Source organism: Pan paniscus, chromosome X (genome assembly GCF_029289425.2).
Source record: "Pan paniscus chromosome X, NHGRI_mPanPan1-v2.0_pri, whole genome shotgun sequence".
Classification (NCBI taxonomy): Eukaryota; Metazoa; Chordata; class Mammalia; order Primates; family Hominidae; genus Pan; species Pan paniscus.
This window is the reverse complement of record NC_073272.2, coordinates 34,214,685-34,229,003: the sequence shown is the minus strand read 5'-3', so window position 1 is coordinate 34,229,003 and position 14,319 is coordinate 34,214,685. Positions and strand designations below refer to the sequence as shown.

At 36.2% G+C, this 14,319-nt stretch overlaps 1 protein-coding gene across 1 annotated transcript in view; it reads left to right on the top strand.

The window, feature by feature from the left end:
- DMD (dystrophin) overlaps positions 1-14,319 on the top strand; it is a 2,218,635-nt gene that overhangs the window by 919,558 nt on the left and 1,284,758 nt on the right. The window contains exon 30 of the mRNA XM_063601607.1: positions 10,990-11,151. Coding sequence (XP_063457677.1) covers positions 10,990-11,151 — 162 coding nt within the window. The remainder of the gene's footprint in view (positions 1-10,989; positions 11,152-14,319) is intronic.

The window sequence follows — 14,319 nt, the reverse complement described above, 5'->3', positions numbered from 1 at the left end:
AGTGTCCCTAGATGGAATGAGGAACAAAAATAATTTCCAAGTTCATTATGCTGTCTTTTAAATCATAAAATGCATATATTCATTAGTAATTTTTCATTGAAAGTATCAAAGAAAATTGGAGAATTTCCTTACTGTTTCTACCTCACTATGTTTCGTATATTCTGTCCAGCATTAATACCAATTTCATAGCACTCTACTGTTTGCTCTCTTTTGCTGTAAGCCCAACTGATTGCCTTTTCTTACATGTTATTTTTTGTTGTTGTTATTTAAGGCATCTTTTCTTTCTAACTTCAGTCTTCATAGACCTTCTCAATTTCAGCTCATCACCAAAATTACACAGATAGAAGAGTATAGGGACTTTGGTGTACACATACCCACTTTTGACTCCCTCTGATTTTCTAATTTAGTAGATTTTGATTGAGGCTGAGAACTGTATTTGGAAAAGTTCATTCTGATGATTATTCAGGTTTGTGAACCCCAGTCTAGATAGACCTTTATCAGCACATGTATAAGGTCCACTTTGCTAAGGTGCATTATGTGTCAGGTTCATTCCCACTGTGGACCAGTAATTTATTCTTGCCCATCCACTGCTCATGACAGATAGATGATCTCTGTATTCCAGAAATGAAGCTCATTTCCAATTCCTCAACAACTAAACCAAGCAGAGGAAAAAGTGGTTTTCCTTCACAGCCATAATTCCCTGCTGAAGTAGAATGAACGCTTTCTAGGAAACTGCAGCAAATTTTTGATGACATGGAAAGGGCATCACTAGGATCCTCATTATATATTACCTCTCTCCCTCACCCGAACCACGATGTTGACGGAACAGATATTTCCTGTGGGGTAGATGCTAAGCAGTCCTGCATGGCTGTAGGCATTGTCCACATCTTAATCTTCAGCTATATCTGATGTATGACAAGTTTAACAATCCTACAAGTTAAAGCGTCACACCCGAAACCTGTTTCTTCTTCTCCCATGCCAAAAAATTCCAGCACGATGGGTTTCATCTATAGACGATGAGAAGATGCCATTGTGAGGTGAGGACATAGAGAAGAGAGGATGTTTGGAACCAGTTTATTTCTATTTCAGCAAGCTTAATGTATTGTAAGAACATTTTGTGGCAGATGACCCTAGTCTGTAACAAGGAATCGAGTGTAATGCATCATTCTGCCAGTGTTTATCTGTTCCCTATGCTCATATAAACACACGAGTCATCTTTCTGCACTCCCAACCTACTCCTAAAGCACTATACAGAATGTTTCGAAAGCAGAAGGAAAAGCAGCTGTTCCGTACACCGTGTTCCTGCTGTTCAAGGTGCACATCCCATCCAAATGAATCATATCAGAGCCAAAGATCCTGGTAGGAGTTCTTTTATACAAAACTGCAGTCTTGTCTATCCTAACAACTTGGAGGACAAAATATTAGAGAACCTTGTAATAACCTTAGGACAAAATAGTGTAGATACTGACTGAGCTAGACCTGAGGACTTTTTCAATGAATTGTGGATAAGTAAGATGACAGGAAGCCATAAGCATACTGTGCCTTGCACATCAACTTCTCCAGAGCCATGACAATCATCTGGAGTATTTGTGATAAATAAATATTGTTAATCTTCATGTAATTGGGTAGGATGAAAAAGAACCAGTCGTCCCAGACATCCCAGGAGAGAGGAGCATTTTTCCAGTTGCTCAGATACAATTTCAAGTTCGAACCAATATGAATTCCAGTTGACCACAGAGGCCGGCAAAATCCATGGCACTGTAGTTCAAGAGAACCTGAACACTGGCCTTAGAGTATTATGAGCCTACATCACAGTAGAAGGAATCCAGCAGAGATCTCTAATGCACATCAGAAAAGCACCATTTCTAGTTATCAAGGCTATATTTCACACTGCTTGACTGAAGATTGGAAACTATTTTATTCATAGGCAACCTGTGTGGCCATCCTTACCTGGTCTATAAAAGGAAGTGTGATGAATTTGCTTCCCACACATCATATTAAGTCCAGAAAGCCAGAGATGCTGTGTTGAGTTTCTTTCCTGAGAGTCTGAATTCCTAAGTAGAGGGACTAACGAGTTCCAAAGTTCTTTCACTCTGAGATCCTTGTCACACTACTGTACTGACTGGATATCACTGACCTTATTTAAGAGGACTATCAACTGGCTAGTTCATCTACATTGTAAGGACTAGTTTGCTCACAACCACCAACCTATCTGTAATTGGCCTCAGTATGCTCTCTCTCACTTGGGTACTTCTGTATTTGGCTAATTAACCTATACCACCTGGCTTAGAAGCACCAGCTACATTTTTTCTAATTTTGACTTCTCATCTTTTCCCTGCCTATAATTTGCATTAGTAGAGTCACTGCATTCGTGGCTCCCTGAGACAATAAGAGGAGCAATTGTCAGAAATCAACTAATTTGTTCAGTGCCTGTATTTTGTTTGTTTGTTCCTGACCATCATGTATTGCTTTATGTTACAACTTGATTTTATCCCCAGATTTGGACTTTTGTCTCATGTATAGACTTTATATTTTGCTTGAACATGTGGTCTCAATCCTGACCAAGTCATCCCTAGAATCTGATTCTGTCTCACTATTCCATATCAGTAGACAGCGACTTAAATATTTTAATTATTTCCTGTATCAATAAATTATTCACTGCCTAAAGTTTAGACTTTAATAATATGAACACATGTGCAGTCAAAGAGGACCTCGCCATTGGGCCGGAAAAATTTCACTGACTTAGGGTGGCTCCTGAAGAAGTTACCTTGAGAAAGCTTGGATATGATGAATCCTGTAGACTTATTTTATGTTTACTGAATAATGCTTCTTTCACTTTCTTTTTGAAGCTTAAATAAAGCATCAGTTTGCTCCTGTCAGGGCAGAAGACCAATTTCACTTGTCTACCCATGAGGATAAATGGATGCAGCAAGAATCCAGAAATGTCTTAGATATATTACTCTATAGCTCATTGACCATTCTATCAATGCTTTACTTGAAAGTGATGGCTATCTGATGTCCAGTTCCATTGATAAAATGATTCCCAAACGTTACTTTCAAGTATGCTTCCTTCAGAGGTCACAGAAGAACTTCAGTGACCTGCTAAAACCTAAAACAGGTGAAGTTCCGATTAACCATGACACCAACAGTTTTCACATTTATATTCTTTCCTGATAAAGAAAATTATAGGAGCTCCATGCTCATGGCTTTTGAGTTTTCTCCCAGGTGTGTTCAAACCTAGTGACATTAACAAAACATAAATCTAGAAGCCTTTCGTGAATAATGTAACCTTCTTTATTTTATATTTATTTTATATATGCAGACATGTACGCATCTTTGTAATTATTTACCGCCTATATCCCTATTAAATACATTAACAAATATGCCACAGGAAAAACCGCTGTACCAAAGCCCCTCACAAGAGTTATATTTAAAGTGGGTTAAAGCAACATGGTTTTAATTTACTTAGTCTTTCTTGTCCAAGGAACACAGTGTGAGACCTCCTTTCTTTAGGAAAAAATAGGACAAACTAATTTGAAAACAAAGAAAGCAACAAAGTGAATCTTGTGATGAGCTATGAGCATTGGTAAATTATTCCTTCTGTTGTAAATTATCCTCTTCTCCCTCTGCTTTTCTCTTAATCTCCATTTCATTCCCTTTTCAAAATCCTAACTCTATTCTTTTTGGAAAACATTTCATTAAGCTGGTATAAGCATATCTAGACATCTGGAAATTTTTGTATAACTTTTAAAGGATCTATTACTTAACACCATATGAAATTATGGAAAATAAAGTGTTCCTATCTAATCAATCTCAAAGAGTTTCAAGTGTACAATACAATGTGTGCTTCAAGTGTCAGCTTCTTTTTTTTTTTTTTTTTTGAGACAGAGTCTCACTCTGTCACCCAGGCTGGAGTGCAATGGCATGATCTCGGCTCACTGCCAGCTCTACCTCCCGGGTTCACGCCATTCTCCTGCCTCAGCCTCCTGGGTAGCTGGGACTACAGGCGCCTGCCACCATGCCAGGCTAATTTTTTGTATTTTTAGTAGAAACAGGGTTTCACCGTGTCAGCCAGGATGGTTTCGATCTCCTGAAGTGTCAACTTCTTTAAGGCTGTCATCTTGCCGGTTCTAAACAACTAAAAATTGTAAGAACCAATTTCTGAGACAAATAGAACATTCTTAGTGGTCCTTAAATAATTCCTGATACTTTTATGGCATGCTTCTTTAAAGACCTTAGAATTATGCTTTAGGAATTTAAATTGGTTGTTCAGCAAAGTTACCAATCAGTAGGCAAGTTGTTGCATTTGACAGGAGCAATAGTTTTCACGTGGATTATTTATATTCATGTATGTTGGTAGACGGATATAAAACATGCAACTTGCAGTTGCATGAGACAAAAGCATCAACATATCTATCTTAGCTTTTCAATCATGTGATACTACTATAATGCTCCATTTTTCACAGATATTTCTTAAGTTCTTTATCTCTTCAGACCTCCCGTAAACCATTTTCTGTCTTCTGCTGGACCACATTCTAGATGATCTGGATGTCTATCATTTTCCTTTGCCTTTGCTTTATTTGAGTAAATGCTGAATTCATGGACTGTGTTAGTAGTTTGCTGCATAGTTTCAGCCAGATAGATCAGAAACATGAAATGCTTTTACATCATCCAGGTAGATGGCGTCATGAATAGATCCCTTTGCTTTCTGGCCTCTGAGGTAATAAAGACTTCAATCTAATTGGGTTCAGCTTAAAATCTCAATGTCATATTTAATTTAATATTCTTCCTTGTTTCCAGCTCAAGCTTAAGCCATGGTCTAAAAGACTTTCTCTGGAAGGGAAGTGTGGTTAGATTCCATCTTACGCCTCCACTGCCTCTTTTTTTTTTTTTTTTTTTTTTTAACTGCACTTCAGTTATATTATTCTCCAATGTCCTGGAAAGTAGGAGTTAAGGAAAATAGGCAAATGTCTCCTGTTAACTAGCTATTTGTAGCTTTGAGTTTATGATTTGTGTGTGTGTGTGTGTAACAGAGATACAAAGTTCGGGTTTATTTGGGGTACAAGTATGGGATCTTTAAGAAGTCTTGCACAAGCTCTTTTGTTTTCCCCATCTTTAAGAAGGAAAATATGCTCTATAAAAACATCTTCAAGCCTCTTGATCCTGAGGTACTCTTGCTCCATAAAGAGTGTTCCTGGTAGATAGCTCAAACATGGCTGTCTTCTTCCACGTTCACTTGACCTATTGAGAAACGTTTGCCACACCAAGCACTGGGGAGTACAGGCTGCCCCCTTTCTTCACTGTATCATTTCTAATTCATTTTTTACCTATCAAGTAGGCATATAATTTCTGAAGCAGACATCTTCAGAAGCAGAGTTGGTAATTAGGTGTCATCCCCATCTACTCTGGACTCCCAGACCCTGTGATCAGTGGTCTTGGAGCTCCACTTACTTGCTTGGGACAAAAAGGTTGAAGTACCATCTTCTTTTCCCCCTTACAGAATAAACAGAGGGAGCCATCCCTACTCTCCCTCTGGGCCATGAATTCAGAAGACCGATTCTTTCTAAAACCTTCAGAGAGTTTTAGTATAAGTGGGTATGGTGGAGCAACAAAGGCAGGACCAGTTTTCCCAGCTCTTTTGTAAGCCCTTTGCTATGTCCTGCTATTTCCATCTCTTAGAATGAGAGAGACTTATTACTTGTTATTTTCAGTTTAAGACTATACCCAAAATTCTAAGACAACAGAGAGAATTCAATGCATTCATAACCATAGCGACAGTTTCACACTTGCTCTTAAGTTAAATAGAAGAGTTAGGTCAGGAGGAAATAGTTTATCAAAAATGATATACACCCACCAGTATTCTTAGTACTTGGCACTTGAACAAATTGCAACCTGTTAGTAGGTAAAAAAGAAACACTAAAAGGAAATAGTTGGACCACTGAACTATTGCTTGATCCACTGAAGCAAGTGTTGCTTGGTCCACTGAAGCAAGTGTTCCTTGGTCCACTGAAGTTGAGACTCTGGGAAAGAAAACTTGACTGGTAAACTCTGTGAAGTGAAGCGTGGTTGTCAAATGGAGATTAATGTCCTCTCATGGGTCTCCACTGTAGTTTCTGAAGGGCAGGTTGAGTAGGATTTGGTTTTAGCACATCTCTTGCAGGACTCCTATCCCAAGACACTTTCTATAAAATAAAACATATTCCATATTGCTCTACTTTCTGCAAGGTACGGACAGTCAGGTTGGGGCCAATTAATGCACTACCCTAAGCAGAAACTTCAAGACTTTGTCGTTGCTTTGTTTTATTTGAATTGGAATTTGGGATTTAGTTTTCTTTAGTTCATTTACTACTAAAATCACTCATAAAAATGAGGGCTTTATTTTGACATTGGCAAAAATCCTTCTTTACTCACAAGAAAAAATTTAAAACTGCTGGAAATTGAAATGTTTTACATGTCTACATCACAATGATGAATACAATGATGAGTATTTAAACACACACAAAAAAGTGTCTTGTTACGAGATGATTGTAAACAGTGCACCCACATTCTTAATCCATTTGCAAGCATAAGCTTACCCATCACCTCATAAATGCAGTAAAATTGCTTTTTGTATTGAGTTTAATAAGTATAGTATACGATACATAGCTCCTTTAATGAATGTGTTTTTTGTCAAATATTATTAAATGATTTTTTTTCTAATTTGGCTTTTTAAAGCATGCATTCATATGTTAAATACATTTTTTGGTTTCAATATTCGGTTTTTTATTTCACATGCAGAGTTTTCTCTTCCAGAGTTTCTTAGACATGCTACACTTTGATTTATGTGTTTGTAATATTGTGGCACAAAGGTTAGTACATTATTTTTAAAATGGAAATGTGAGGAACTGTCAATTCATTGTAGAGATGACTTTCCATTGCCAGCAAAACTCATTAAACTCTTAAAACTTTTTCTTAAACTTATTTTATATTTCATAGTACTTTAAAGATATAAAATAATTAATTTGTGTTTATTTTTACTTAGTTTTAATTTTCATTGAAAACTGGGTTAAAATATATTATGTGTTTTTCTTGGTAACCATTACTAGGATTGTTTTCTATTTTTATATTTTTGTCATTGATCGCCAGTTATTAAAAGATGTCTTTCTAACTTTCCTTATATTTGCTGTTTCTGTCTAGCTGTATAGTTCCTCTTACTGCTAAGTGGATTAGCTAAAGACATGAAATAACATTTTAAAACAACAGCTGAACAGTATTCTGGAACAACAACAAAAAATCAGATTATGGTTCAAGACGTTCTACAAACTTCATTCAATGAGACAGCACAGGTCAAGCGGGCAGAAAGTCATAGAAAATTCATAAGCCTGACATTCCATCAGGGTGCGCCTAATAAGATGTTTAGAAATAGAAGGCAGCTTATGCCATGACTAGTTGAAAGAATTCTGCAAGCTTGCATTGACATCACGTCTTTTCACTGACTGAGATAATCAAGGAATCTGTGTAAATCAGCCTCTCTTATTGACTGTCAGGCCAGGAAAAGAGCCAATCCACCCGAAGTCAACTCTACCATCATTTCTTAAGCCACACTGTTCCTTTCAGCTCATAGAATCTCATGAATAGAAAAAGTTAGGTTTCTAAAAAGAATTTTGAGGCTAGATATGTGGTTTAATGTTATTCTATCTTACATCCTATACAATTAAAATCTATAGATGTGCCTTGTAGAGTACACTGTTTTTGCCTTTAGCCAGAGGAAGGACCAAATTTAATACCTGACTAGGCAATTACTACACGCTGTGATTGGAAGTTTTCTCCAACCACCTGTCACAATGCTGAAATTTTATCATTAGAGATCCATTTCTTTGGAAGAGCTGTTGGTAGGCGGCAGCCAGTCTCCTCTGCAATAGAGGCTCTCTGATTATAGCCCTGAACACTGTTATCTGAAATAGTAAATTACCTGATGTAAATTTTAGTTGAAATTTTGACTGAGAACAAAAGGAAGCTATGTTTGAATTGGAATATAGGGCAAAGCCTCGGTCACCAATCTTGGATACAGTATTTTAATAGAAATAGATTAAAATTTTCTCCAAATAATGTCCCACCCCCATTCTGACACTTTTAATACAAAAACAGATAGATTTATTCTCCAAAAGATACATCTCTGAGCAGTGGTGACCTTTGTTTTCAATTTCTTCTGTAAATCCATTTTTGTCTTTGACTATTTAAAGTTTTCTGTTTTTCTCATTAAAATTTCTCCTTATACTTTTCACCCAGTCATAAACAAAGCTATTGGGCTTCATTCTAGGAACTGGTATTGAGCAATGAACAGGACAGCCATAATCCCTGAACTCATTAGAGTTGATAGTCTAAAGTAAATGCAGACCACTAATGGGAGATTAAATATGTTATGGCACATACAAAGTGCAAGAAAGAACATAATGTCATGTGAGGGAATGCATAAATAGCTTAATTTAGCCATCCCATAACATATTCATATATTAAAACATCATGTTACGTGCTCTAACTTGATAGAATTTTTACTTGTCAAATCAAAAAAACACAGAATTCAAAGAACATGCAAGAATTACCTCCCTGAACTTAGAAGGTGCCAGAGGTAGCCACTTGGAAGAGATGTCCACTAGATTCAGAAGATAAATGTAAATTAGCCAATAAAAGGAAGTCAGAATTGAGATTATGCCAGTAAAAGGGAACAACATGTTTAAGGCCAAGAATCAAGAGGGCCACAGTGTAGGTTGGGAAATGAAAAATAAAATTTCTGTATAGCTAGAGCAGGGAGTAAAAGACACCAGCAGGACTTATATTATGAAGGGACTTTTTAGCCACATTAAGGATAAAGCTTTTGGCCGCGCGCAATGTCTCACGCCTGTAATCCCAGCACTTAGGGAGGCCGAGGTGGGTGGATCATCTTAGGTCAGGAGTTTGAGACCAGCCTGGGCAAATTGGTGAAACCCTGTCTCTACTAAAAATACAAAAATTAGCCAGGCATGGTGGCAGGTACCTGTAATCCCAGCTACTTGAGAGGCTGAGGCAGGAGAATCACTTGAACCAGGGAGGCAGAGGTTGCAGTGAGCAGAGATTGTGCCACTGCACTCCAGTCTGGGTGACAGAGAGAGACTCCGCCTCCATCTCAAAAAAAAAAAAAAAAAAAAAGAATAGAGCTTTTATTTGAAGGACAGTAAAGAATCACTAGAGAATTTTAGACAGGAAGCCCCAATTTCGTTATTGAGAGAACACAATGCAGCTGCTTTACAGGTGGGATGTGGCAGAGTAAAATGCCAGTGAAGAAACTGGTAGCATATTTGAAGTAAGATATAGTAATGATTTTAACTAGAGTAAAGACAATGGAGAGAGAGAGAGAAAAGAATGGAATCAAGAACTATTTAGAAGGTATAATAAATAATTAGTGATTGATTAGATGCAACATGATGAAGGACATGATAGAGGAAGTAGAAATATCTAGAATTACATCTAATAAAGGGAATCATTATTTGTTTTTCGCTGAAACAGGAAAAAATACAGAGAGGAAAAGCAAGTTGGGGAGTTGAGATGTAGGTAAGAAGAGGATATGCAAGGAGTTCATGTGTGGGAGTGTTAGCTTTTGGTGGTTGTAGAATATTCATGAGGAGATGTCCAATAGGGTGAGATAACATGAAGGTATGGAGATCAAGGGGAAATCTGGACTTGAGAAATGGAGAGTTGAGAGTTGTCAGAATGTGAAGAGGAATTGAAGTTAAGGTATTGGTAGAATGAGAAGAAAGGAAAGCCCAGGATAAAATCTTAATGGAGTCAAAGTTTATGGTACAGGGAGAAGTACTGGGAAAGCCTTCCCTCTTCCTACAGTATCACTAAACTTCCTGTAGCATCACTAAACTTCCTGTTCTTTTCCCTTAGTCTAGATGCCTTTAACTGTATTTTTACTTGGACAAAGCTGTGTTATAGGCTGGCTTCACTGAAGAATAATGACATCACTAATACTTTTAAAGCTTAAAAACCAACATATATAGTATTTATGTAATATCTAATATTCTATATATAATATAAAAACCAAGATCATCTTAAAACCTCAGTCATGCTCTGTGGGAAAGAAAGTTATATTGTACCTGATAATCATGCCTACACATTGTATATTAAGGAAATGTATTTTAAATGACACATAACTTGATGAATTCCCAATAAATTGCCTGCCCTATTTCTTACTTTTATAACTACTCTGTTAAAAGTGAACAGATCCTTGAAGGGAGACTTTCCAATCTGTGCAGCATGCTATTCATACTTGAAAATTATTGAATTATCCTAATCATACTTATAGTAACAATCGAGATTAATTGCAGCTATATTAGGATTACTTATTATTTTTTCTACTTCAGCAGTAACACAAATCCAATTGTACAAACAATTTCTGTAATCCAAATTGTGAACGAAAGTAGGGAGGAAAAAGATCATGCAAAGCTGGTTGAAATAGTATTCAAAATAAATCTTTAACCAGACGGTTATCTAAAATTCTGTTTTTGACAAGGAGCTGATTCTGAACAGATTGTACATGTGTCTCACTGGTGGAAGCAGATTATCTGTCTTGAATTGGATTGTGATGACGATGACCCTATTCTAAGCAAACCAAGTCTCTTGAACTATATAATGAGATCAGGGGGAACATTCGACCTGAGAAAGACAGATTGCAATGACTGAGATGATTTTGCTAATTTTTTTTCCAGCCTATTTCCTTAATGTACGTGATATTATGATTGATTTTCATGCAGAGATCCCTGATCCTGTAGTTTTGTTTGCTATTTATTTTTCTCCTTCACATTTTTTTTCTATCAACAGAGCTGAATGAGTGCCAGGAAGCTGCGAAATCTGTCTTACAAAAAGGTGATTGTGGAAGAGTCTAGAATCTTCATTTATTGTTCAGCAGGATTACAGAAAAGCTATCAAGAGTAAACATTTAACTGATACACTCTTATTCCTTCTCTTTAGGCTGTAAGGAGGCAAAAGTTGCTTGAACAGAGCATCCAGTCTGCCCAGGAGACTGAAAAATCCTTACACTTGATCCAGGAGTCCCTCACATTCATTGACAAGCAGTTGGCAGCTTATATTGCAGACAAGGTGGACGCAGCTCAAATGCCTCAGGAAGCCCAGGCAAGTACATCTGGGAATCAGCTTCCATTCTTTCGTTTTTATTACTTCAACAAAATGTTGCAGTGTTTCTAACTTTAAATTTATTCAACTAGTTTTCCATGGGGTTGTTGTGATTCACTGATTTGACTATTTGGACCTAGGTAGGAAGAAAAGGGGGTCTAGATCATTAGTCTAAGATTTATTTTTTTAAGGATGTAATGGAGGAATTTGAAATAAAGACATTTCAAAGACAGGAGCAATACGTTCTGGTGTTTCTGACTTCAAACTATACTAAAAGCTAGAGTAAAACCATAGGATAGTAAATGGTAAAGAAAATGTTTTTTGGCCGGGTGTGGTGGCTCACACCTGTAATCCCAGCCCTTTGGGATGCTGAGGCCCACGAATCACAATGTCAGGAGTTCAAGACCAGCCTGGCCAACATGGTGAAACCCTGTCTCTACTAAAAATACAAAAATTAGCCAGGTTTGTTGGCACACGCCTGTAATCCCAGCTACTCGGGAGGCTGAGGCAGGAGAATCACTTGAACACGGGAGGCGGAGGTTGCAGTGAGCCCAGATTGCACCACTGTACTCCAGCCTGGAACAGAGCGAGACTCTATCTTATAAAAAGAAAAAAAATATTTTCTATGGCATTGTTGGAAAGCAGTCTCAAACATTTTATTATAAACTCATCGTTGAGTTTAGTCACATGGTCTATATTGTTTTATAAAAATGTGTTAGTTACAAGCAGTGAGTAACACAAAATTATCGATAGAAATTTACACCTCAAGTATTAATGATCATGCTCAATATAGCTACATGCACTCACTCCCACGCTTCATTCAAATGAAAATATAAAATGTGTTTACCTGTTTTTCTAGAATGAGAATTAAAATAGTGTTGAAAATAAATCTGAGTTGACTTTTAAATGAGTAAATTTTAGGCCATAACTAAATTTACATTCACTGTAAGAAGTATTTTTAAAATGCCATTCTCATTTTTTAATTAACATTTAAACATATGTGAAGTTAACATAGGTATTATTTATTCAAAAGTCTTTAGTGTTGTGTGATCACAATTAATAGATCTGCTTTTCAAATCTTATATACATGTTGTGAACCCAATCACCAAGTCCATGCTATGATGAGAGGAGCACTAGAAGGTTAGCTGCAAATCTCAAAGCCTTCTCCCTGCCAGTTGGTGAAGATGTCTGAAGTTTTTCACTTTAAAATGAATTTGGGGGTGATATATTAGATTTGTAGATCATGGTTACAATGCAATTACAGTTAATGAATCACCATTAATAGGTGTTCTGGGCATCAGTATACACAATAGCATGAGTTAGTTTACCATATTGTCTAACTTTGACCAAGAATGTCCCTGATAATATGTGGCAGAGTATAGGTAGTTTTGATAGGCTTAAAAAGTCCAGGAAATATTATTTCCTTATGGAGTGCATACAATTGCAATAGTGGATGAAGAAAGAGAATTTTGGGGAGAATCCTGATAATAAAATCCTCATCATAGTTTTTCACTGGGCAACAAGTGTAAATATTGTAGTAGAAGTGAGGGATAATAGTAAACATACTTGAGGATTCGATTTTTATTTTGTCTTGATATATAATGATTGTACATATTTTAGAGGGTAAGTGTGATATGTTTATACAAACCTACTCCAGTATATATATTTTTCAAACTTACACAAGCCAGATTCTCTAGTATTAACTATTCCGAAGTCCGTCCCAGTTTGAGTCATAATGAAAAAGGTTTTTTGATATAAAATATTTATACATATTTATGGATACAACATTTATGTAATATTTTCTTACATGTATAGAATGTGTAATGATCAAGTCAGGGTATTTTGTGTGTCTACCACAGCAGGGTTTAGTAAAATGCATGATAGGAATGAGTAATTGTTTCTGAATTGAGAAATTCGGATAGAACTACATGACTATAAATGAAATACAGAGTAGAACTGCTTTCATTTAAACTAATGACATGAGTTTTGAAGGAATGTTTGATTAAAAATGCTTGTGACGTTCTGAGTGGAATTAAGGAAAAATTTTAGCAGTATGAATACTAGACATTAATATTGCAAGTTTGTCCTTTAAAATGCATAAAGAACTACTTTGTGACAGACTTGCGGAATGAAATTATGAGTAGCAAATTTGATAGGCAAAGCTATTATACTATTGTCTTTCAAGGAAAATTGGAGCTTTTAGGTCGAATCGTCTTTAGTTGAACAGGTTGTGATAAGGGGCACTGTGTGTTTTTTCTTATTTAGAAATGGATTCAGGATTTTATAAACATTACTTGTTTTTAATAGCAAAATATTTTGTTTGGTTTTTCTAAAAAAATACTACAGTAAAAATGTTATTAACTACATCAGTAGAAAAGTACTAGCAAACAGCAGAACAGAGATAAATTATGAAATTTCAGATCTACTTCAAGAAAGAGATTTTGGGCATTCAGCCCAAATCTATTTTCCGTGCATTTCAGGTCACACCTGCATTATCAACATAGTTCTTGACATCGAGTCTCCCCAATGGTAATACATAATATTGGAGAATACAAGCCATCTGAAAGCTCTTAAAACATTCTTCTGCTCCAGGGTTTTATTTTAATATGGCAGTAAGTGAATTGTTTTCTAGAACAGAGTTCTCAGGTACTCAGATTTGCTTCAAGGATTATATTTCCTAAAAAGCAGCTCGAAATTCCCATGAAATAAAATAGAGAGTCAAAAGTTAGATAGTGAAATAACATAAGCACAGTGTGTAAGATGAAGGATCCACTAAGAATGCCACCAAAATGACATTTTAAATATAGAGATGGGATGGATAGATGGATGGATGGATGGATGGATTGATGGATAGATAGATAGATAGATAGATAGATAGATAGATAGATAGATAGATGAAAGAAAGAAAAGAAAGGAATAGAATAGGGGCTAACTTTAATGCATTGTATTAACAAAAATGTGTTTCTATAAATTTGCACTTTAAAAGGTTATTGCTAATTAAAATATTAGTGCCCTATAATTTCTTTTCTCATAAATGGTATATTTAGCTTAATTCATCACTGAGAAGCAGGAAAAAATGTATGAAGTTACCATATTAAGTCCTTTTTGAAATACATGCTCAGATTTTCTGTCATATACTGGTCACGCAGATTTGTGGGTGTCTGACTC